The following is a 23,892-nucleotide window of genomic DNA, read 5'->3' on the forward strand; positions in this document are numbered from 1 at the left end:
GGGAGACAAGTGGAGTTTGAGTGAGAATGAAGGAGTGAGTGTAGAGAATCCATAGCATAGATGCTTAGAAGGAGACAAAGATGGAGTGAGGTGGCAAGACCAGGGGCCCTCCCTGTGTGTTGTCAGTTGTTTTCATAGCATCAGAGTGATAGGGAGTGTGAGGGCTGCATAGTCGAATAGTTAGGTGAATGTGACCATAGAGAGAGAGGGAATGGGTAAGGGTGCATGGATGTCAGTGTCAAGTGGGATGTGGAGGAAGAGACTGCTAAAGCTGAGTGCTGGTGAGGAAAGGCAATGGGGATCAGGTTGAGAGTGATGGGAAATTCATACTCACTTTTCCAGTGCGCTGAAGGTCATGAAATCTCTTCCTGCACTGTATCCAGGTTCTGCAAGTAGACGATAAGGAGTTGACCTCCTCTGCCACTTGCAGCCACACAGCCTTTGTCTGCTGGGGAGGCTTCTTCCTCCCTGATGAAGGGAAGAGCACCTCCTTGTGAGCTCTTGCTCCCTCCACTAAAGCCTGCAGGGCAACGTTGTCAAACCTGCGAGTAGCCCTAGGTCTGTTGCTGGTCACTGTGACCCCAGGTTCCTCTAACAGTAAATGCCGAAAGGTTGGCAGCCTGCAGAAGAAGCAAGGCTTGTTGCAGCCCTTAAATGCAGCAGCAATAATGACGTCATATTATGCGACTTTCTGACTGGAAATACTCATTTGCCAAGGGTTCCCACATGCTGGAACTCAATTGGGCAATTAAGTTAAAATTGCATCAATCTCCTACATTGAATTAGATTCGTGTGGATAACACGAAATGCGGATTACACACCAACGCGCAACTGAATGAAAATCCAGCCCAATATGTTTCAGCCATGTACAAGGAAAGCCTGATTCACAGACTGGTCTCTATTCAAACAAGTAGATGTGACCTTTGAAAGGAGAAAAGCTCTATCCAGGACAACAAGAGTCAATACTACAAAGGTCAGTTATCAGCATGCTTGGCATGAAGTTGGAAACAGGGTCAAAACTGTGTCCACAAACCCTCCAGACCTCTGGTGAGGTCAAGAAGTTTAATGACTTTTACAAAAGTACAAAGGTAAGCTAACAGACATACACAAAAAAAGGCTAAAACAACAGGTATGGATTATAAGGTCAGATATGGTGAGTTGTTTGTAACATATGAAGTCTGGTGCCACAACAACATGGTTTGATACTTGAAATCAATGTACAAATGGTGCTCAAATAGATTCGACACCCTCAATAGATTGAATAAAACTCAACCTATTATTGTAAATGTATTTTTGAAAGGAATGCCTATAAACTGTCCAATAAAGCCAAATGGCTCTTGGGAAATGAATAGAGAGGTGTTATATGAGGAAGATATGTGCCTTTTTATTTAGACCTAAAAAGCTGGTTGCTTTGCACATCCTGTTAGCACCCTCTTAGGGCGCTAACGGGATGCGCAAAGCAACTAGCGCCTGGGTGCTGCGCCGCCAATGCCTCCCGTGAAATTCAGCAGGAGGTTAGCGGCAGCAGTGACTGTTAGCACCCCGCATCGCTGCGCCACTGGCGATGGGCACAGCGCCTCACTCGTGCCCCGGCCGCGATCTTTGGTAGCGCCCCCTCACAAACCGCCGGACGCTATGTCCGATGGGGTCAGGAGGGCCTACCTGCAGCTGGGGCGACGCAAATTAAAGGGGAGGTGCCAGGCAGCCATTTTTGTTGCTGGCCGCCTGCCAGCACCTGCCCCCTCTGCCGTCCTCGATCTCCTCTGCAGCCCCCCCGTGGAGTGCCGGCTGCGCTCCGTGAGCCCAGCACTTTTCTTGAGTGCCGGACTCTTTTGCTGGCACTCTGATCCCTGGTGGCCCAGCTGGGCTCAGAGTCGCGCTGCACAAGGCCCCTCCCCTTTAAGAAGGGGAGGAAGGCCTGCAGTACCGCGGCGCGACATGCTGCAGAGCGTGGCGCTGCGGCACATAGCGCCGCGATATTCATTCACAGCGCCCCAAGAGGGAGGCGGGGTGCTTCCAGTAGCCTCCTTCTTGGGGCGCTAATTTTTTCGGGACGCCAAAAGGGGCATGATTCAATTTTTCCCCCTTAGTTTTTCCGTCTTCCGAAAGTACTGACTCTTGTTGGATGTGGTTCCATGGATGTCAACAGCCCTTTGGAACCTCCTCCAAATTCCTCAAGTGTGAGGCCAAACAGTGAGTGTCAGCAGGCTATCCGACTATCATGGCATCACGTACTGCCGAAGCGTTTGAGGCCCCCGATGGGACAGCCTCCTCCCACCAGACTCGCCAATTTCCCACCCTCCCTGATCAGGGAGCTGAGACGGGAAGCCTAATTTAGCTCGGGCCTCAGGCCGGCACAAACCAGTCACCAGGTGCTGTTGCCCCACCGACTTTGTGGCCGCTTTAGGCACAAGATGAATTTCTCCCCCATTAGTCAAATTCAGTGGAAGTAACCGCACAGGATCAGCTTCTAATTAAAGTAGCACATCGGCCTCCTCAATCCTACTGCACTGATCATCAAGGGATTCCAAGAAGCTTCGATTGCTGGGATGTCTGAGCTGTGTTTAGAAGGATGGCTGGTTATGAATCAGTTAGTGGATTGATAGCAAAGCCAACCTGCTGGGTAACTGTCACAGCCTTCTTACATCATTTGATCTAAGGCTGTTATATCATTGTGCAGCTGGTGTAAAGCAAGTCTTATAAAGAACAATTCCCCACCCTGGACATTTCATGCAAACAAACAAAGAAAAAGTAATTCATGCACATCTCCTCCTATGCTTTAAGGAGTGTCTGAAGAAAAGGTTGTGCACATCAACAGAAACAATAAATTGAAAGTAATCTTTTATTTTCACTTTCCATAAAGGCACATTGTTTTAAAGTAAAACCAGTATCATTGCAATATAAATCACATGGCCAATATCACTACCATGTGGATTACATGGTACAACCGGATTGTAGTGTTAATTCTGAGGTTCAATAGAACTAAAAATATATCATTTAAATCTACACTAACAATTTGGATTCCAAAGTCCAATGAAAATTGGTTACGTTTACTGATAATATCAAAAAAGAGGGTGGATGAGTCAGAAAAAGCAGCTAGGGACCTACAAAAGGAGCTTGATAAAATCTGTAGATACGCATAACATGCAAATACAGGGTACAGGTCATTGGAAAGAAAAAAAATGGATTTCACATAAATATTTTGGAGGGTGTAGAAACCACTAAAGGTGAAGTTAAAACAGATCTGAGAATGATAGTATATTTAGCACTTAGTGGCAGAGAAATTCAATTTCCATTCACCTGTTTTGTGGGTGTAAAATCAGTGTAAAGTCTCCAAATTTTGGATCGCGATTGCCTGTCTCCGAACTACGTTGGAATTGCGTTGGTTGCCATATTAGATCAGGCAACTTGTAGTCATCCAGAGTGGATGCCTGAAAGCAGTGGGAGCCGCGTGAATATATTAAAATTAGGGTCCTGCGCCTCTAAGGATCCTTTTTCCAAATTGAACTGAGTGAACATGGGATACATTAATCCTTAAGCCAACCCACAAATCCTTGGTGCCAACAGGTGGGAAGGAGGCGGCACCAGCGTTATTTAAAGGGATACAAAAGCAAAATACTGCGGATGCTGGAAATCTGAAATAAAAACAGAAAATGCTGGAAATACTCACCGGGTCAGGCAGCATCTGTGGAGAGAGAAACAGAGTTAACGTTTCAGGTCAATGACCTTTTCAGCCTGCTGTGATTCGCTGTCTGGCCTCACATTTGAGGAATTTGGACAAGATTCCAAAGGGCTGTTGACATCCATGGAACCACATCCAACAAGAAGTGGAGGTGCAGGAATAGGAGCAGGAGCAGGAGCAGGAAGATCCACTGAGATGGCCGTGATAGGTGACTTCAAGGAGCTCAGGTTTTAGCAAGCCTGGCTGCAGACTGCAGCAGCTGGTGCAGTGTGACCCAGCTGGCTGGCTGTCTGGCACGAACATGGGTACTGGTTGAGGGCTGGGTGGAGCGGGGAGCGGATGTTCTGTCATCCTGAGAGGGGACAACATATGCCTCTCCCATGGTGCCACTGCCACTCTCATGCAGCTGCACCTCAGCGCTCTCACTGCTCTGCACGAGTTCAGAGCACAGGTGTGGTATGACAGTATGGAAGCCCTTATCCACAGCTCTTCTTTATGCTTTGAAAGCCGGAGGAGATGTTGGAACCTAAAGCAAATATGGTAGCAGTCTGAGTTTTCATCAGAGCTGTCCCCAGAGGCTACATAACTGAAGGCCCCACAGCAATGTTCATCGAACAGACCACATGCTCCATGTTTGACTGCATTGTTTCCGGGTCCTGTGCAAAAACCCCACACTCTCCATACTCTCCGACAATGTGCACAGGCTCCCTGGCAGGCAGTCGGTGGTGCACATCCACCAGTCTTCTATAGGCTGGGCTCTTGAAATCAGCATCTGTGTCCTCTGCGGCAGGGCCTGGTTGTGAGCTTGCCCTCAGGTGAGTTAGTTCCTGGGCCATCGTATTCGCCTGCCCTTGTTCCTGTGCACTTGTGCTGCGTGAGTTTACCAGTGCAGACCCCATAAGTGACCCTCTGAACTTTGCAGGGTCATTGAACTTCTTCCAGTATTGCAGCCAAGTCCTGGGTACAATGCTTCTCACATTGGCCTGTTCAACTATCACTTCTCACAGGCCACACCTGGAATACTGCGTGCAGTTTTGGTTTCCATATTTAAGAAAAGATATACTTGCTCCCGAGGCGGTTCAGAGAAGGTTCACTCGGTTGATTCCGGAGATGAGGGGGTTGACGCATGAGGAAAGGTTGAGTAGGTTGGGCCTCTACTCATTGGAGTTCAGAAGAATGAGAGGTGATCTTATCGAAACATATAAGATTGTGAGGGGGCTTGATCAGGTGGATGCGGTGAGGATGTTTCCACTGATGGGTGAGACTAGAACTAGGGGGCATAATCTTAGAATAAGGGGCTGCCCTTTCAAAACTGAGATGAGGAGAAACTTCTTCACTCAGAGGGTAGTAAATCTATGGAATTTGCTACCCCAGAGAGCTGTGGAAGCTGCAACATTAAATACATTTAAAATGGAGATAGACAGTTTCCTAGCAGATAAGAGAATTAGGGGTTACGGGGAGAGGGCAGGGAAGTGGACGTGAGTCTAGATTCGGATCAGCCATGATCCTATTGAATGGCGGAGCAGGCGCGAGGGGCCGTATGGCCTACTCCTGCTCCTACTTCTTATGTTCTTATGTTCTTATGTAGGTGCCGAGCAGTTTGCCTTGACACCTTTCTGCCACTCGTTAGGAACAGCACTTCCTTCCTCCAGAGTAGCATCTGAAAATTGGGGGGTGGGGTCTTGCTGCACTTGCTATTTCCACTGTACAGCACTGATCCAGTTAAAACAAAGTGCACCTCCCTTTAAAAGGTGCAAACTGCCTTTAAATGGTGTCACTGATGCACGATTTCCTGCCCTCCCAATCGGTGAGCTGCCAACAAACAGCAGAGTAGTGCTGGCAGCTCGCTACAGTTAATCAAATGAGACACGCATGTAAATTTTGCATCTGTCTCTCACCGATTTCATCGCGTGCAAGCTCAATTTCTGCCCCAAATATCAAATCACTGTGGGATAGCAATGAACAAAACTAAACATTCTCTAATATGATCCAGCCCAATTTCCAGTGGAATCAAAGCGGAGAATCGGGTCCACTTCTCATTTTCCTGTTAACCCTAAATCTATGATTATAAGCAGGAGGTCACAGTGCAGGGTGAAACTTGGAGCTATTGTGGCATACAAAGCACAAGTGCCAAACTTCAACAGCAAAAATCTAAGAAAACGTGCAAGTGGAAGAATATATCTGTTATGCAACACTAAAATGTGGTATACTTTAAGACTTTGAATGATGTTCAGAAATCCCTTAATCTTTACTCTCACAGGTAGTGGTTCCAGCTAAAGCTCTCTGGATGTATGTAATATTTACAGGAGCTCTAGAGCAGCCCCTTCCTAATTTCCCATTTGCTGCGATTCATGTTGACACATGCTCGCTTGTTAGAGGAGGTGGATGGGGCAGCGTCAAGGGAATCAAACTAGCAGTTTAATGCTTTAATCAAGTTGGTACAACACCATGCTGCAAAGGCCTTTTTTGGGCATCAGAATAAAACTTATTCACACACTGAACTCAGAGATCTAAAAGAGCATCAGTGCCTAGTTTGTATGTATATGTTTAGTGGAAGCCTCTGTCATTCTATCCAAGGAGAAAATGCTGTCTAAAATTGCTGTTTTAACCACATCTTGGTTATTACTCTGATGAAATTACGGAAACATAACCATTTCCTCCTGAGTTACCTCATTCAACTGTGTCTTAAGAAAGTGAAAAAAAACAAAAGTCCATTATTATAAATGCTAAAACACTAAACAATACTTTTGTAGATTAAAGGAGATCCAGCCTTTCCGGTCAATGATTTTGCATGTGTTTTTGCAAAGGAAATGGGTCAGTTGAGTTACATGTAACACCACATAATAATATAACTATAAAGCAAGCAGCTTCTGTTCTTTATCTTTAGTCCTGAAAATTGGCTCCATTTTCACTGAATAGTTTCACCATGTTCCTCTTAACAATGCAACAGATCAAACCGTATTGTTTAGTCTGCTAATTGGCCTAAAAACTGGTCTTTGGAGTGAGTCATGAGCCAATCAAAGGCATTTTAAACACCTATGGGACAAGTACAGGAAGATGAAGGAAGCAAAGAAGACCAGATAAAAAATGTATTTAACATTAAAATGCAAAAACAATGTAATAATAATATAAATGTAGAGAATAGGGGAAAAATAAAGGCAGCTGGCACCAAATTGAAGTTTATAAAACATTTTATTTTGATTTAATCCTTACTTTTTTGAGTTGAGGCTTATTGCACAGCCTCCCACTCTAATTTATTTTTCCCAGGACTTCATAACCGTGGAATTACACAACTAAGCATCATGACTCCAACTGTACCCTCCTACTTGTAGTCATGTAACCTCCTGGGAGAGACAAAGAACAGATAAAAACCCTTAGGCCAATTCAGGTAAAAAATATCTGGGAAATTCCTTTCCAGCTGCCAAAGGCAATCAAAATGTGTTTCGGGAGGTCACAGTGACCATGAGCTCCAGACCCTATATCCCAGCCACCTTTTTGTATGCAGTGATATTAGCCACAGTAAGAAACTCTACCCAGCTCCTTTTTGAACTGCTTCAGCAAATCTATCCACACAAGCCGATAACTTGCTCCAAGTGTCGATAACCCCCTGTGTAAAGAAAAACTTCCTGACATCTATCCTTGTCCTATGCTTGCATAACTTGTACACATGAAACCCTCATTTTCCCTAACCTATCTAGTTTAATAGTCTGTCCCTCAAACTTTCCCTTCTCCTGAAACTTATAGGGCTAGATTTTCAGTCGCTTGCGCCAGCAGTTAGCGCCTTAAGAGAAGTGATTTCCGGGCGCTATGCGTGTAGCGCCCGGGCGCAGCGCAGTTTGCGCCCCGCCCCAAATTAAGTTGCCCGTTAGCGCCGGCGCAAAGTTTAGCGCCCGCCCGGATGCGCGCGCAGAAAATGACGTCACATCCTCGTGCAACGCCCTTTGGCCACCCCGTTTGCAAACTTCAGTCGGACCACCCCATTGTGCGGCGGGCGGCCGGAGCGTTTGGAAAAAGGAACGCAACACAACCAGCGCGGGCCCCGGGGGGCGCTAATTAAAGGGAACGTCCTCTCCAGTATAAAGGCCATCCTTTTTTCAGAAAACAGTCTTGTGCAACGCATTTCTGGAGACACAACAAGGAGGATAGCTAACTGGTTTCAAGCAGCAAGAGCCAAGTATTTTTGGACTCAGGCAATAGCGCTGCAAGTGGCCATTTGGAAATTAGACTGTTTGCCAGGATTTGATGGGGGCTGCATGGGGTGCCAACGCGCAGCTGCAGCGCCATGTCCGTAGGGCTCGCAGACGCATTGTGAGAGGGGCAGCCCTGGCTAGAGGCAGAGGGGGCTACAGGCGTCGGCCACGTAGGCCTTACCCAGTCAGGCTATACCGCCAGCAGCGCTCCTACCTAAACATGAGTGCCGCGCGATGTGTTAGAAGGCTCCGATTCCGAAAGGAGGTGATTGCAGAGATCTGCCACCTGCTTTGCCGAGATCTGCGGCCAAAGCTCAGGTGCAGGACGTCTCTGTCGGTGGAAGTGAAGGTGACGGTGGCATTGAACTTCTATGCCACCGGCTCCTTCCAATACGCTGCTGGGGACATAGCAAACATCTCCCAGTATGGCACGCATCGCTGCATCCGCCACGTGACCGAAGCACTGTTCAGAAGGAGAAGCCAATTCATCTCCTTCCCCATGGCCCTCGAGGGCCAGCATCAGCGCGCATTGGGATTTGCCAGACTCGGGGAATTCCCCTTGGTGCAGGGCGCCATTGACTGTACGCATGTGGCTTTGCGGGCCCCTCTGGAGCATGGCGAGCAGTATCGCAACAGGAAGGGCTACCATTCTCTGAATGTGCAGCTGGTATGTGACCACAAGCAGCGCATCATGGCAGTCAATGCCAGCTTCCCAGGCAGCAGCCACGATGCCTTTATCCTGCGGCAGAGTACTGTGCATGACATGTTCCAGGCACAGCCTTCCCCAAGAGGATGGCTCATCGGGGACAAAGGCTATCCTTTGTGCACCTGGCTCATGACCCCGCTCCGCGCGCCCAGGACCGCTGCTGAAGAGGCCTACAACGAGAGCCATCAAACCACCCGCAACATCATCGAGCTAACTATTGGGGTCCTCAAGCAGCGGTTCCGCTGCCTTGATCGCTCCGGAGGAGCTCTCCAGTATTCGCCGGACCGGGTCTCCCAATTTGTGGTGGTTTGCTGCATGCTACACAACCTGGCTATCCGCAGGACTCAGGCACTGCCACCTGACGTTGGACCAGCACCTCAGGAGGAGGAGCAGGAGGAGCATGAGGAGGAGGAGGAGGAGCAGGAGTACGTTCCCAGGAGGGAGCGACCAGGGCCAAGGGCCGCACGACGCCACCTTATTACACGGTACTTCTAAGCCCCCTGTCAGGGAATGGCCAGGGGCCATGAGGGAAGATGAATGCCGCCGCTCCGCAAGCCCTCAGCCGGCGAAGCCAACAAACACTAAGAAGAACAACCATGGAGACTGCATGAATAAAGATAATTTTTTATTGCACAAAAATGAAAAGCCCTTCCCACATGAATCCCCAAAAACAATAAACGGGCCCCACAAAAAGCCCAACAAACGACTCACTCCCACAAACTGGGGAGGAGCCACTCCACCTTTATTCAAACCGGGCCTCAACGTCGGCCTAACGCAAAAAATAAGCCCTCCAAAAGCACAACCATGGGCAAAATAAAGATGGCCACCGCCATATTAAAGGAAAGCTGCCCACACCCTCTACTGAGTGGCCCGCGAGGGCGAGACCTTGGCCAGCATTTTGCCTCCCCTGCCCTGCCTGCTGCTCCTTCGCAAGCTCTGCCCAGTGGCTGCTGCGAGGCTGGGGGAAGGCGCCTGAGGCTCAGATGCCCTTCCGCCAGATGCCGCTGGGGGGCGGCCTACACGGCGTTTGGGCCTCGAGGGGCCGTCTGCTGAGTGGCGCACCTGAGCCTGGCCACCATCAGCTGCAGCCGCTTGCCGTTGACGCCCCAGAGGGGGAATGGCGGCGACGGATGGCGCAATGTGGGCCAGCTGGCGTCTGGGATGCGCTGGCTGGTGCTGTGGCGCGGTGGCACTCGGCCGGGCCCGCACTGCAGGATCCGCAGCAATCAGCCGAGGGGCGGCTTGCTGGGATGGTCCAGCGCGGCGCCTGCCCTGGTGATGCCTGCCTGAGACAGCGCGTGTGGCAGCAGTGAGTGGCCCTGTGGTCCTGGTGTGCGCGCGCATCACATCCGCCAGGGTCTTGATGGCATCAGTCAGCATGCGGCCACTCGCGGCAGTTGCTGCCCCGAACTCGCGCACACTGGTCGCCAGCGACTCGATGGCCTCAGGCATGCGCCCCACCACGCTCATGAGCTCCGTGTGGCGCCGGTCCGAGTCGTCGGCCATCTTATCCAGCTTCCGCACCTCCTCCGAAGTGAAGGTGTCCGGACTGGAGTCGCGACTCTCCCGCTGGGGAGGAGGGGGCCGAACTAGGGGACCCTTGCCGCGTTGGTGACGGCGAGTGTGCCGAGCAGCAGCACTCCCCTCTGATCCTTCCCCCCTTTGGGGGGAAGGCCGCGGGCCACGCGCACGGCTGCTGGGTGGCTGGACGCCACTGGTCCCAGAAGCTGCATTGCCCTGCGACAGTTCCTCCAGGCACTCGTCCAGTGAGGAGGTGTCAAGCATTTCCTCCTCTCCTGCGGGACGTGACTGTTCCCCCGAAGGTCCGGCTTGCTCCTCCTCCTCCTCCTGGTCGGAGGTGCTGTCACTGGCAGCTTCAGGGTCCTGGTCGTCACCAGCTGAAAGCAGGAATGCACAAGAGTAGCTTCAGAGTGAGGAGACGGCGTCAGCGAGGGAGTTAGGACTGGTGGGATTCAGCGCATTGGTGGGACAGTGGCAAAGGAGGTAGCTCGGATGGGCCAGTGCGACGCGAGAGGGCCAAAAGGCGAGGTCCTTACCATTGCCGGGCAGTGGAGGGTCGGATACACCGCACGCTGTGGGGACAATCACACGGGCTCCCATGAGCACACACACGCGCTCCTCCAGCCGAGTGAGCTTCTGCAGCTTGGCGCGGCCACCCCTGGCACGGGCCTGGCGATTAAACGCTACTTTAGCCTGCAAGAGAAAGGACGGGCTGTAAGTGCGCAGTGAAGCCCTGATGTAGTGTGCACTGCCTCCCATGGTGGAATAGCTTGGACAGAGTGAAGCCCTGATGTAGTGTGCACTGCCTCCCATGGTGGAATAGCTTGGACAGAGTGAAGCCCTGATGTACTGTGCACTGCCTCCCATGGTGGAATAGCTTGGACAGAGTGAAGCCCTGATGTAGTGTGCACTGCCTCCCATGGTGGAATAGCTTGGCCAAAGTGTAGAGTGCCGAATGGCCATTTGATGCTCATGACTGTCCCAATGCTGCTGGCTGAGGGCTGGCCAATAGGACTTTCAGGTCCCTTTGCCCATCATGTCAGGTGTACATGCAAGAATGAGGAGGAGACTGGAAAGGCTACTCACCTTCACAATCCTGGTCAGATCGTTGTATTTCTTACGGCATTGTTTGTGGGTCCTGGGGGCCTCGCCGGTGAACGTCACCCTCTGGGCGATCTGCTTCCAGGCTTTGGTGTAGTCATGGTGGGTTGGATTCCTCCCACTCTCTGGAAACAAGATCTTGCGCCTCACCTCCAGAGCTGTGACCATTATGTCCAGATCACCCTCTGAGAAGCGCAGGGCACGCTGACGGGCCTTCTCTGGCGTTGCCATGACTCCCTGGGGCTGAGCAGCAGTGTTGAGGCCTCTTTGCAAGGCTGCAGTGTGCAGGGCGTGGCAGCAGACCAATTCGTCCCTTCCCCCTTTAAGAGCTGGTCGGCACCACGGGGTCTGCTGTCAGTGCAAAAATGACCGCACCCATGCTGCGCCCCGCCTGGGCGCTATCCCTCTGGACCGCCGGCTTAGCGCCTAAAGGTAGGAGTGGAACGCCTCTTTTAGCGCTCCACCACTCTCTTAGGGCGAAGCCACTGAATTTCCGGCAACGGGGCGCTACTTTGGGGCGGGCGCTAACTTCGGGCGGGCGCTAAGGTTAGCGCCCCAAAACTGTCTATACTGAAAATCTAGCCCATAGGCTTTTATAACTGAAGCTTTGCATCAACTAATTTCAAATCTCTCGGTTTATATTGTCTTTTAGTCTATATTGTTCACAACAATAGTGGTCTATCAAGGTTTCTCATTTTAAATACGGCATGTGCAACTTCTAACATGGCCACTGAAGATGTTATGTCCTCTTCTCATTTTCATATTATCAACATATTTTATCTTCCCAGTGTCCAGTGGGGAATGTGAGTTACGTTTAAATACAGTCAGTCCCCTTGTACCCAGTATCAGCTGAATGTTTGTTCTTCTAAATTCGCTGGTCCTGGTGCTCAGGTTGTGGGATCAGTGCGCAGCGAGCTTTGCACTCACACAAATTAGTAATGGTTGACATTGGTTCAAATCAGCTTTGATTTCACATGCTCACTGAGCTCCCGGCTTGGACTGGGCCTTGTGCTGGGAGCTTAGCAAAGGGGAAATTTGGCATATTAACAGGATTGAAAGTAACGTGGCCATTTAACAATAACTGCCTCCCTACTGACCCCGAGCCTGTAGAGGCAGTTGCCCTTGGTCAGTGCCATGTAGATATGCCAGGACCTGCAGGTAGTCAATACCGTAACAATGATTATGCACTGCCCAGCTCTGGTGCCAGCTAATCTCCCTGGCATACCTTCTTTTATATTGTACCACTTGTTACAGACCGCCCCTCGCCATATATTTTAAATTGTCCTGCCAACTGTAGCTTGCACTTAGATGCATTGGCATTCGCTGAGCTTCAGTTAAAGTTTGTATTCTAAGAGCTCTACTTTCATATTCTGCTTTCTTTGTCATCTTCCTGTTCTGCTGAACTCTTGTATATGCTAATTGCAGCTGACTTCCTCGTAATTTTGCAAACAATATTCAGCTGTTTTTGTTTCTACATACTCTGAAGCCAACCTCCACCTCCGCCCCCCCAAAATAAAATCAAAAAAATTAAACAAAACAAGCACTAAAAAGCCACTAAAAAAACAAGAACAAAAAAAATCAGATGAGTAAGTCTCTTCCCCTTTAAAAGCTCCTCCAAACATCGGGCTTGTCTTTTCACCCAACCCAGATAGGCGAACAGAGCACACAGCGTGATCCTGTCCTAAATGGTTAGGAAAATGTGCTGGACCATTAATATCTTTTCACATACATATATCTATAGCTCTTAACAGTTTGATCAGCGAGGCTCCGAATACATCCTGGACGAGTCTGGGAGCACATGATCTCTTGATACATTACATGAGGAGGCCAGTAAAAAAGAGAAAATAATAGAAAGGTTTGTACCTTGTCAGTATATTTAAAGAAAATTACCTAGAAAATTTCTTATCCAATCAGCATCAGGTTGTAGCACTTTTTGATGCAGTCCCTCACATCTCTTCCCGTCTCCAAGCAATCGAATCCCTCCTCTCATCATTCACCAATGCTGCCACTGTCCTCCAATCTATAGTTATATTATGTATTTCAATTTGTAAATGTAGAATAATTTGTCAATAATAATTGATTGAAGCACCTAAAAATGAGCTATGCTGATTATAATGAGCTACGACTGTGTGGCTGTTCACGGTTCCAACACCATCATCAAGTTTGCGGATGATACCACGGTAGTAGGCCAGATCACCAACAACGATGAGTCAGCCTACAGGGAGGAGGTCCAGCATCTCGTGAAGTGGTGCGCCGATAACAACCTGGCCCTGAACATCAAGAAAACCAAAGAAATCATTGTGGACTTCAGGAAGTCTAAAGGCGGAAGTCACACCCCCATCCACATCAATGGGGCTGTCGTGGAAAGGGTGGACAGCTTTAAGTTCCTCGGAGTCCACATCACGGAAGACCTCTCCTGGTCCCTCAATACCTCCTCTCTGGTGAAGAAGGCCCAGCAGCACCTATATTTCCTAAGGAGGCTGAAGGGATGTAACCTGTCACCCCTGATCCTCTCTAACTTTTACCGCTGCACAATAGAGAGCATCCTGACAAACTGTATCACAGTATGGTATGGCAGCTGTAACTACTATGACCGGAAAGCCCTGCAGCGGGTAGTCAAAACTGCCCAACGCATTACCGGCACCCGGCTACCGACCATAGAGCACATATACCAGAAACGCTGTTTACGGAGGTCACGGTCCATCATCAAAGACCCTACCCACCCCAGCCACAGTCTGTTCGCCCTCCTGCCATCTGGGAGACGCTACAGATGCATTCGCACCCGTACGACCAGATTTAGGAACAGCTTCTTTCCCAGGGCTGTCATCCTACTGAACTCCACAAATAAACTCTAAAGCCTGCACATCTGCCAATGCACTTTATTATGGTTATGCTTATGTTAATGTATTACAAGCCAAATGTATGTTGAATGTTTAAATGTCTTAATCTAAATGTACACTCTCGGGAGCTGCAAGCCTACATTTCGTTGTACTGCACTTGTGCACTAACAATGACAATAAAAGTTGAATTGAATTGAATAACTGGAGTAAAAACAGAAATGCTAGAAATACACAAGTTCATCAGCATCTGGAAAGAGAAAGATTTGTAACTGTGGCTTCCATATTTGTTGGTTTTATCACAAATTGAAGAGTTCCAGAATAGTGCGCTAAAGATGGCAATGGAGGGAAAGTTTTTTTCTTTTCAATATATTAAGCTATATTTAATGTTGCATATGATCGTGTAGTTCTATCAATTATCGACGATGTGGTATCGTTGTCCCTTAGGTGCTAAATGAGCCTGCGCACAAATGAGATTACCTCACCTGATCATGTACGGTCAGCTCATTTAAATATGTTCCTGGTGCTCCCGGCCTGTCACTCGATGTACTGGAAATGCCGGGGCAGTGCGGGTTGGAATTTCTGGCACCAGCAGCTAGCAAAGGGCTACTGGCTATTCAAGAAGAGCTGGCAGTGTTTCCTGGGAATGGGGTGGGAGGCAGGGGTAGCGGAGAAGAGAGGAAAGGGGCCATCAGGAACAAGGGGGAAGGGCCAGCCAGAGAAATATATAAATAGGGCCTTCCCTTTAAACACTCCAACAAATGCATCAAAAATGTTGATGTAAATGGATGTTATCATCAGATGTATCAATCCACAGCTAAAGAGTAAGTGGCCCAAGATTGGTGATCAATGAAATGAAAAAGTTAAATATTAATTTTAAAATTTTAATGTGTTATAAAAATAAAATCCATATTAGGAAACAGTGGGTTATGGAAATTAAACTTAGACCATCACCAGAGAATACAGAAAGTAATGACAGCATAATGTCCTTAGTCGACTGCTATTCAAGAATGCTATGTGTCAGCTGTGGCTCAGTGGGTAGTACACTCATCTCTGAGTCATGAGGGTTGTGGGCTCAAATTCCACTCCATGGGACTTGAGCACATAAATTTAGGCTGACACTCCAGTGCTGAGGGAGTGCTACATTGTTGGAGGTGCTGTCTTTCAGATGAGATGTTAAACTGAGGCCCTGTCTGCTCTCTCAGGTAGATGCAAAATATCCCATGGCACTATTTCAAAGAAGAGAATAGGGCCTAGAAATTCGGTATAGCCGCGTTTGGGGCATTAGTCCTGGCGATGCGCAAAGTTTAGCGCCAGGCGCAATTTAGCGCCACCTAGCGCGATATTGGGTTGCAGCACCCCTAAAGGTGATTGCGGCGCTAAATCAGGCACTGCACACTACTCTTAAGGCGCTAACCCGGCGGCGCAACCCAATTTCGCGGCAGCGGGGCGCAGCAAAGGTGCTGTCGATAATCACTTTCCCTGAGACACACTGGCACCGGCCAGCTCTTAAAGGGGCAGGTCAATTGGCATCACCAGACACACTCACTGCCTTGTAGGCCTTCAAAGCGGTGGGAGCCTACCTGTGGCGCACCAGCCTAGCAAGACATGGAAAGGGTGAGGCAGAGGGCGGAACGCCTCAATGATGGGGCATTGGATGCTTTGGTTGGCGCCGTGGAATCAAGGCCAAGGAAGATGGTCGGAATGTGATTTATGTTTTGGACAGTCTCCCGGGTGTGAGAAGCAGTTATGTGTCAGTGTATTAGTTTTGCTTTCTGTTGCCATAGCTTTCTCATGTTTGAAGGAACCACATTTTGTGCAATGAAACACTTTCTTCATTTACAATGGCCATGCCTGCTATTTACATGCATCTTGCCCTTCACAGGCTTGGGGGTATCAGACCGGTTCCATTCCTGTTCTTGGAATGGCAGCAAGCATTCCGTGAGAGGGGCCTAGAAGCTACTCCTGATCAGCCTCTGGCGCGCAGCCTGAGAAGAGCCGCTCGCGTAGAAGTTCAGGCCAGCAGGCATCTTCTCAGCCACCGACAGAGATGTCCTGCACCTTACCTGAGGCTGCAGATCTGGCTGAAGCAGCTGGCACAGCTCAGTCACCACCTCCTTTCTAAATTGCAGCCTTCTGACACACTGCTCCTCCGGCATGTTCATGTAGGAAAACTGCTGTCGGAAAACCCTGCCAGCGTAAGGTCTGCTGTGGTGACGTCTGTTGGCCCTCCTCCGTCTGGCCATGCCTGCCCCCCTCTCCCAGCGTCTCAGTGCCCTTTCCAGATGATTCAACAGCAGGACGTTCCCCTCCAATGCAGCCCCCATAATAAGTGCCCACAGGAAGGTTCCCCATTGTCAAGGCTCACCAACAGCAAGGTGATGGTCAGAAGGCTGAAGATCGTCTGCCTGCGCTGGCTCAGTGGTCAAATGGCTCTCAGTGTGCAGCTCAGCAACTCTTTGTAGCTCTCGAGGAAGTTGTGCTCCAAAAATGGCTGCTGCTTTTAAACCACACCAGTCCCCTTTAAATAACGCTCCTCCAGCCCGAGAGCGACTTGGTAAGGTCCAGGTAAGCTGTCACTATTAGTGCCAGGCACTACGGAGGGGGGCGTCACTGAATTTCCGGTCCGGGGCGCCCAAAAGGCGTTGCACACTCAAATGACATCATAATCAGCCTGCCCCCATGAGCAGGCGCTAAGATTTAGCGCCAGCACTGAATGTATGCTCAATATGGGGCGAGGCGCTTGCGCCCACCCAGAAATTGGCTAGCGCCCCACTTCTCGGCCTCTTTAGGCGTTAATCGGTGGCGCTAACAACCGAATTTCTCCCCCTAGGAGTTATCCCTGGTGTCATTATCACATTGCTGTTTGTGGGAGCTTGCTGTGTGCAAATTGGCTGCTGTGTTTCCCACATTACAACAGTGGCTACACTTCAAAAGTACTTAATTGGCTGTAAAGCACTTTGAGATGTCCAGTGGTCATGAAAGGCACTATATAAATGCACAAGTCTTTCTTTCTATAGCACCAGACATAATCTTCAGCCAAAGTGTCACACCTAAAATGTTTTTCATCAATTATAGAGACAGGCATTGGTAAAAAGAAAAAAAATACAAATGTTAAAAATTTGAAATAAAGACAGCAAATGCTGGAAAGACACAAGAGAGCTATTTTGGGGATCATTTTAAACTAAGCTGCTGAGAGGGAAACTGACGGGATTGGGTCAAACATTGATTTTACCCACCGCCCCCCCACCCCCTCCCCCCGCCTGAATTTACTTTCCACTGACTTCAATGGAGTGTAAAATCAGGCCATGGGTAAAACCAGCATTCGATCTGATCCCGTCTGTTTTCCGCTGGGTGAGTTAGGTTAAAATTATCCTCTTTGAGTCTAGAACCTTCAACTGTAATCTTGACAAATGCTCTACATCTTAAAGGATTATCCTGTTTCTTCAAGTACACAATTTTTGTTCATTGCATGCTTCTTTCTCATAGACACCCATGACATATTAATCTGGTTCACTGCTCACTTCAATGCTGCTGTCATGTTCTTCAGTATGAGCAAAGCAATAAGCATTATCTCAGTAAGCTTCCATTAATTCAGATGCTTGCTGTTTTCCTTTCTGATGCCAACTATTGCTAAGATATAAATACTCTAATTATGCAAAAGTAGATGTAACTATTCATATTTCTTCTGAAAAATGTGCCAAAGTATTTCAAATGTGTGAGTTCTCATTTTGAAATATAAATGTTATGTCTTTAGTACTATATGTCATAATTTGAAGATTTGTGTTTACTGTATTTGAGTTAGGTACAGTGTTCACAGATTAGAAACCATCTTCTGATGGTTTCTGTCCAAATATTAGAATGCTCATGTTAGTGTGGGAGAATATTTTTGTGCCTGAAAGTATTTTTATACAGAGGCAATTACAGATTTTACAACCCTGGTATTTTGACAGATGCCTTGCTTATTGAAAATGAAGTCTCCCACATCCCATAAATTAACTAATATCCTCTACAGCACTTTAACAGTCAGTTGTGTGAGATTTGTTTGTAACCCCTAATTCATATTACAGTTAAATGGCTGGTAGCCTGAGGTAAAACAGTTATTTGGATATCAGTTTCAAAACACCGACACTGAAAAAAATTATCACATTGCTGTTTGTGAGAGCTTGCTGTGTGCAAATTGGCACAAAACCCCAGTGAAAGAAAATCTATTTAAAATATTGTGGTATCTGTGAGATCTTGAACCCAAAAGAGGGAAGAAAATCAGCAAATGTCATGATAAATTATAACAATCTTCTTCTGCTTTCTCCACTTTCAGTCATTTCTCTGACACAAGAAAAGGCATGTATGGCACTGATGTTAGGCAGTTAATAGATTCTTACTCGTATTAATGGGGGGTTTGTATAGGTTATTACTTTTTTTAATCTTTATTTATTAAATAGCATTGGTGGCTTAAATATTTTCAAGGGAAGTGTCTAACATACGTACCATATTGTTTTATGTTAAGCTGTACTGAAGAGAGGGAAGACTCCGAATTAGTGTGTTGACACCACGTTGCAGAGTGGGAGAACATGGATTGGTTAATGTGCTTCCACATTGCAGAATAAAGGACTTGGACTGGGGCACTGGCACATTACAACCCTGCAGGACAGTGTTAGTACTCTGCTCTGTAAAGCACAAAGACGTGGTCTTGGTTCACTAATACTGTGGGGCAGTGCAGAAGAACATTGGGTTTATACGCCTATATCCTGCATTGCAAAATGCGAGGACTTGGGCTAATGCACTGGCACACTGCACTACACATTTGTAGCACTTGGGTTAATATGATGGCACTTTGCACTAATAGTGGGACATGGTGTTAGTACACCAACACACTAGACGGCAGAGTGGAAGGACAATGAGTTAGTGCACTGACACACGGTGCTGCAGAGTGCAAGCACACAGTGTTAGTGCTGTGATACACTGATAGGAGGATATGGATTGGTGCACCAACATTGCAGAGTAGAGCAAGTCACCATGTTAGTACTGCGGCACACTGTGTTGCAGGGCAGAATGGCATGGGGCTAGCATGCTGACACACTGCATTGTAAAGTAGAAGGACAGCATGAGTACGTTGCCTGCCGAATGGTAGTACAGGGGGTAACTGCACTGGCATACAATGCTGCAGAATGGTAGAACCAGGATCTAGCCCTATGATCTCCAGATCTCCCGAACAACTATCTAAAGAGGCACCAACTGGAGAAAGCTACTTTCCTCGAGGAAACGTCAGAAGACAATTCAACTTCCATTGCTCAGATGTACCTCCACTTCATTAGTTCAGCGAAAGTGGAGGCCTGGGAGCATGGCATCATCCTCATGGGAAAGGAATAGAAAAATGGCACAGGTCACTTTAATCATAGTGATTCAAATATAAAACTAGAAGGGCATATATATAAATAAAGGCAGTGAGGCAGATATTTGCTTTGCACTAAAACTGATTTTAATTCCATTTTTTATTCATTTTAAAAGAGAAAAATAAATACAATATTGCTCGTTTGATAAAAATAATTTCTGCTATTTCTTTGACCCACAATCACAGTTGATTTAAGTTGTAGCATCCCTTTTCCTGGATCTTTTAAAGGCTTACAATGAAATCTTTAACAGAACAGCTGGTCCCTTATGTGAAGTTCTATTTGCTTTAATAACTTATGTAACTTTGTAAAGCTGTAATGATCGACACATCTTCAGTTACAGCCCTGCTTTACAATCCACCCGAGGTTGCCCACTATAATCGGTTCAGAATTGACCAAACTGACAACGACTTGGTTGGAAAAGGGATACTTGAAGCTTTTAGTCAACAATCACCATATAGTTCTAAAGTGTAAATAACTCTGTACCATTTTTTCCCCAACATTGTACCCAATTCAAGTGAAGTGAACAGAATAAAATGTTCCCCCAACACTTACATGCTGAGTCACTGCTGGAATGACGCATTTCAAATGAAAACATTTCAGCGTTGATTTCAAAACTGTTGAAAACATCTCCACCGCTGAACAAACCACGTCCGAAATATATAGTTTATTTATTTTTTTTAAAAGGGGGAGAGGAGCCGGTATAAAACACGGAAGAGATAGCGTTCAGTTAACAGCAGCAGCCTCGACCCGTCACTTGGGGGAGACGGACGGCGCCACCAGAAAGGTTACAAAACGGCAGTTCAAGCACTTTTCGTCTCAAAATAATACTTTGTTGTTTTTTTAAGAATTCAAAGATCTACAGTAATGCTGTCACGCGTCTCGATAGGAGCAGGAAACCCAACCTGTACATACAGAATGCAATTTGATAAAGAAATAGAATATTTCTGGGGGCCAAAAAAGAAACCCCGAGACAATTTGTAATAAGAAACGTTCTGTCAGCTGACAATTACGAATTAATCTCACACTTGGCAAGTTACACGCTGTTGCGTCATGTGTTTCGACTGAGCAAAGTCACAGTTAAGCAGGGCATCATTTTATATACATTATATATATAAAACTCCACAGTTTGTTTCTCAATAATAAAAAAAGTCATTTATCCCTCCCCCCTGCAGTTTCCAAACGCAGAGTTCAGGTTATCTGAACGATATACAACCTCGGTTACTGCAATGTGCTGTAAACACTGGATAGAATCCTCTATATACAAAGAGTCCTTTGATCGTCTTTTTTTTTTGCAAAAAAAGTCACGGTATCCTTTTTTAAAAAAAAGATCTATAAATATTGGGCTGGGTGCGCCGAGTGTCAGCAATTGCCCGATGCATTGAGCAGGCTGTGCTCGGGTAGCTGTTTGAACAAGTTCCGCAGGGTTGCCAGCTCCCGGCTCAGTTGATCCACTCGCTTCTGCAGCCGATCGTTCTCGGCGCTCAGTTCCAGCACTTTGTGCTGAGTCTCCACGTTCCGCAGCTTGGCTTTGTCCCGGCTCTTCCTCACCGCGATGTTGTTCCTCTCCCTGCGCAGCCGGTACTCGTCGCTGTGCTTGTCCACCGACTTCTTGCTCTTGCTCTTGCCCGGTCCGCTGCCGCAGCCGCCGCCACCGGCCGCCCGGCTGGAGTCGGGGGTGGCCGGCGGGGTTGTGGTGGTGGTGGTGGAGGAGGAGAGAGACGAGGTGGACAGGTTGCTGTTGCTGCCGCTGGCCGCGCATTGGTACTGCAGCAGCGGCGGCCGGGCGTAGGAGGAAGAGGCCGGCGGCGCGACCGGCAGGCACCCGTCCTCCTCCCTCGACTCTTGCTTCACCCCCTTGGCGTCCAGGCTCGCCTCGAAGACCGGGTCGAGCCGGGTCTCCAGGAACTGCGGGGTGCAGCTGAGGATGCTGCCCTGGTGCCGGGACGAGCTGCGCATCAGCGACAAGTAGGCGTTGTAGTCGGGTAGCGGCTTCTTCTTGTACTCGTCTGACAGCATGATATCCGTCAGCAGGTCGCTGCCCAGCTCGTAGTTGCCCCCTGCTGCCGAGGCGGTGGCCGGGTCGATGTAAGGGCTGAAGTCGATGGCGCTCTCGTTGTCTCCGATGCCCAGGTCTGTCATTGAACGGTCGCGGTGCAACTTGTTCAGCGAACAGTCCGACTCGTAGAAATTGGCCACTTCCATCAAATTAGTGTAAGTCTGACCCGTTTGGAAACATGGCGAGTCGCAACGCGAGTCCCAACCGGCCAGACTTTGCATGAAAGCCGTGGTTGCAAAAAACTCAAAGAAGGGGTTACCGACCCTTCACGCCAAAAAAAAATAATAATTTAATGCTCCGGGGTGGTGGTGGTTGGCGGGGAGAACTCGATCAGCCGGGTGACACTGTCTCAGAGCACGGACTAAACTTTTGCACTCTGTGCCTTTAGGTCAAAGGCGCTGCTGTGAGGTGCAGCCGGCTCCAATGTGTCGGTGCTGAGGTTTGAGTCTGTTGTAAATTCTCGCCAGTTCCTGTATTTATAACCGCACCGCTCCTGCCATTGACGTCAGCTGGCGCCCTCCCATCACCTCCAACTTTTTCTCTCTCACTCTCTTCTCTGCCAGTTCGAGGAGACGTGACGCCGTCCTTTAAAGCCTAATTATTATTCCTGATATCTGCCGAGCATTTTTCTTCTTTAAAATCAAGTTCATTAAACTAGTAGGAGAGTGGATCGACTTTATGAACAGCTTGATAAGCTGCTGTTAAATGCGGATTGGAGTAGAAGTAAGATTGTTTTAAAGTGTAATATGTTCTCGGATTAACTTTATTTTGACTCTAAATCATCGTATTATAAGGGGTGCTGTCACCTGCACTAATGTGCACGTTTTTAAGGAGAAACTTTAAGTTGTGCTAATTTTTCTACCTACAGTCAATCGGATTGCAGGATCATGAGGTGTAAGAATTCACCCAAGCCATGTGCTCCCTTTTATAACGCACAACAACAACATGTATTTATGTGGCACCTTTAACGTAGTAAAATGTCACAAGGTGTTTCACAGGAACGTTATCAAAGAAAAATTGACACGAGCCAAATAAGGTGACCAAATAATAAGCTTGGTCAAAGATATAGGTTTTAAGGAAAGTCTTTAAAGGAGGAGAGAGAATTCCAAAGCTGAGGGCTTAGATGGCAGAAGGTGGGATGAAGGAAGTGGGGGGATGCACAAGAGGCCAGAGTTGGTGGAACATTGAGATCGTGGGAGTTCTAGGGGTGGAGGAGGTTACAGAGATACGGAGTAGCAAGGTTATGGTGGGATTAGAACACGAGGATGAGAATTTTAAAATTGAGGCATTTCTGGTCAGCAAACAGAGGGGTGATGGGTGAATGGGACTTGATGCAAGTTAGGATACAGGCAGCAGAGTTTTGAATGAGCTTACGTTTATGGAGGGTGGAAGATGAGAGGATAGCCAGGGGAACATCGAAATAGTAGAGTCTGGAGTTAACAAAAGCGTAGATGAGGGTTTCAGCAGCAGAGGGGCAGAGACGGACGATGTTATGGAGATGGAAGTAAGTGGTGTTGCTTAGCTCAGGGTCAAATAAGATGTCAAGGTTGCGAACAGTCTGGTTTGGCTTGAAACAGTGGGTAGAAAGGAGGTTGGAATTTGTGGCTAGGGAATGGAGTTGCGGGGATTGAAACCAATGGCTTCAGTCTTTCCCATGTTTAATTGTAGGAATTTTTGGTTCATCTAGGACTGGATGTCAGACAAGCAGTCTGACAACAAAGGCAGTGGAGGGGTCGAGAGAGGTGGTGGTGAGATAGAGCTGGATGTCGAGAGAGGTGGTGGTGAGATAGAGCTGGATGTCGAGAGAGGTGGTGGTGAGATAGAGCTGGATGTCGAGAGAGGTGGTGGTGAGATAGAGCTGGATGTCAAGAGAGGTGGTGGTGAGATAGAGCTGGATGTCGAGAGAGGTGGTGGTGAGATAGAGCTGGATGTCGAGAGAGGTGGTGGTGAGATAGAGCTGGATGTCGAGAGAGGTGGTGGTGAGATAGAGCTGGATGTCGAGAGAGGTGGTGGTGAGATAGAGCTGGATGTCAAGAGAGGTGGTGGTGAGATAGAGCTGGATGTCAAGAGAGGTGGTGGTGAGATAGAGCTGGATGTCGAGATAGTTGGTGGTGAGATAGAGCTGGATGTCAAGAGAGGTGGTGGTGAGATAGAGCTGGATGTCGAGATAGTTGGTGGTGAGATAGAGCTGGATGTCGAGAGAGGTGGTGGTGAGATAGAGCTGGATGTCAAGAGAGGTGGTGGTGAGATAGAGCTGGATGTCGAGATAGTTGGTGGTGAGATAGAGCTGGATGTCAAGAGAGGTGGTGGTGAGATAGAGCTGGATGTCGAGATAGTTGGTGGTGAGATAGAGCTGGATGTCGTCAGCGTACCTAACATTGTGTTTTTGGATGATGTCCCCGAGGG

General features: G+C 48.0%; 1 protein-coding gene across 1 annotated transcript; it reads right to left on the reverse strand.

Moving 5' to 3' along the window:
* Nucleotides 1-19,493: 19,493 nt before the first annotated feature.
* cebpb (CCAAT enhancer binding protein beta) lies at nucleotides 19,494-21,948 on the reverse strand. Its single transcript, XM_086005321.1, has one exon. The coding sequence runs from the start codon at nucleotides 21,705-21,707 to the stop codon at nucleotides 20,790-20,792; it is 918 nt and encodes a 305-aa protein (XP_085861447.1). The 5' UTR covers nucleotides 21,708-21,948; the 3' UTR covers nucleotides 19,494-20,789.
* Nucleotides 21,949-23,892: the final 1,944 nt, after the last annotated feature.

This window comes from Somniosus microcephalus, chromosome 13 (assembly GCF_052327205.1).
Source record: "Somniosus microcephalus isolate GS21.2 chromosome 13, FLI_Smic_1.0, whole genome shotgun sequence".
Lineage (NCBI taxonomy): Eukaryota > Metazoa > Chordata > Chondrichthyes > Squaliformes > Somniosidae > Somniosus > Somniosus microcephalus.

Bases quoted from the DNA above. Each gene is read 5' to 3' on its own strand.
- cebpb (XM_086005321.1), bottom strand. From the start codon at position 21,707: ATGCAAAGTCTGGCCGGTTGGGACTCGCGTTGCGACTCGCCATGTTTC.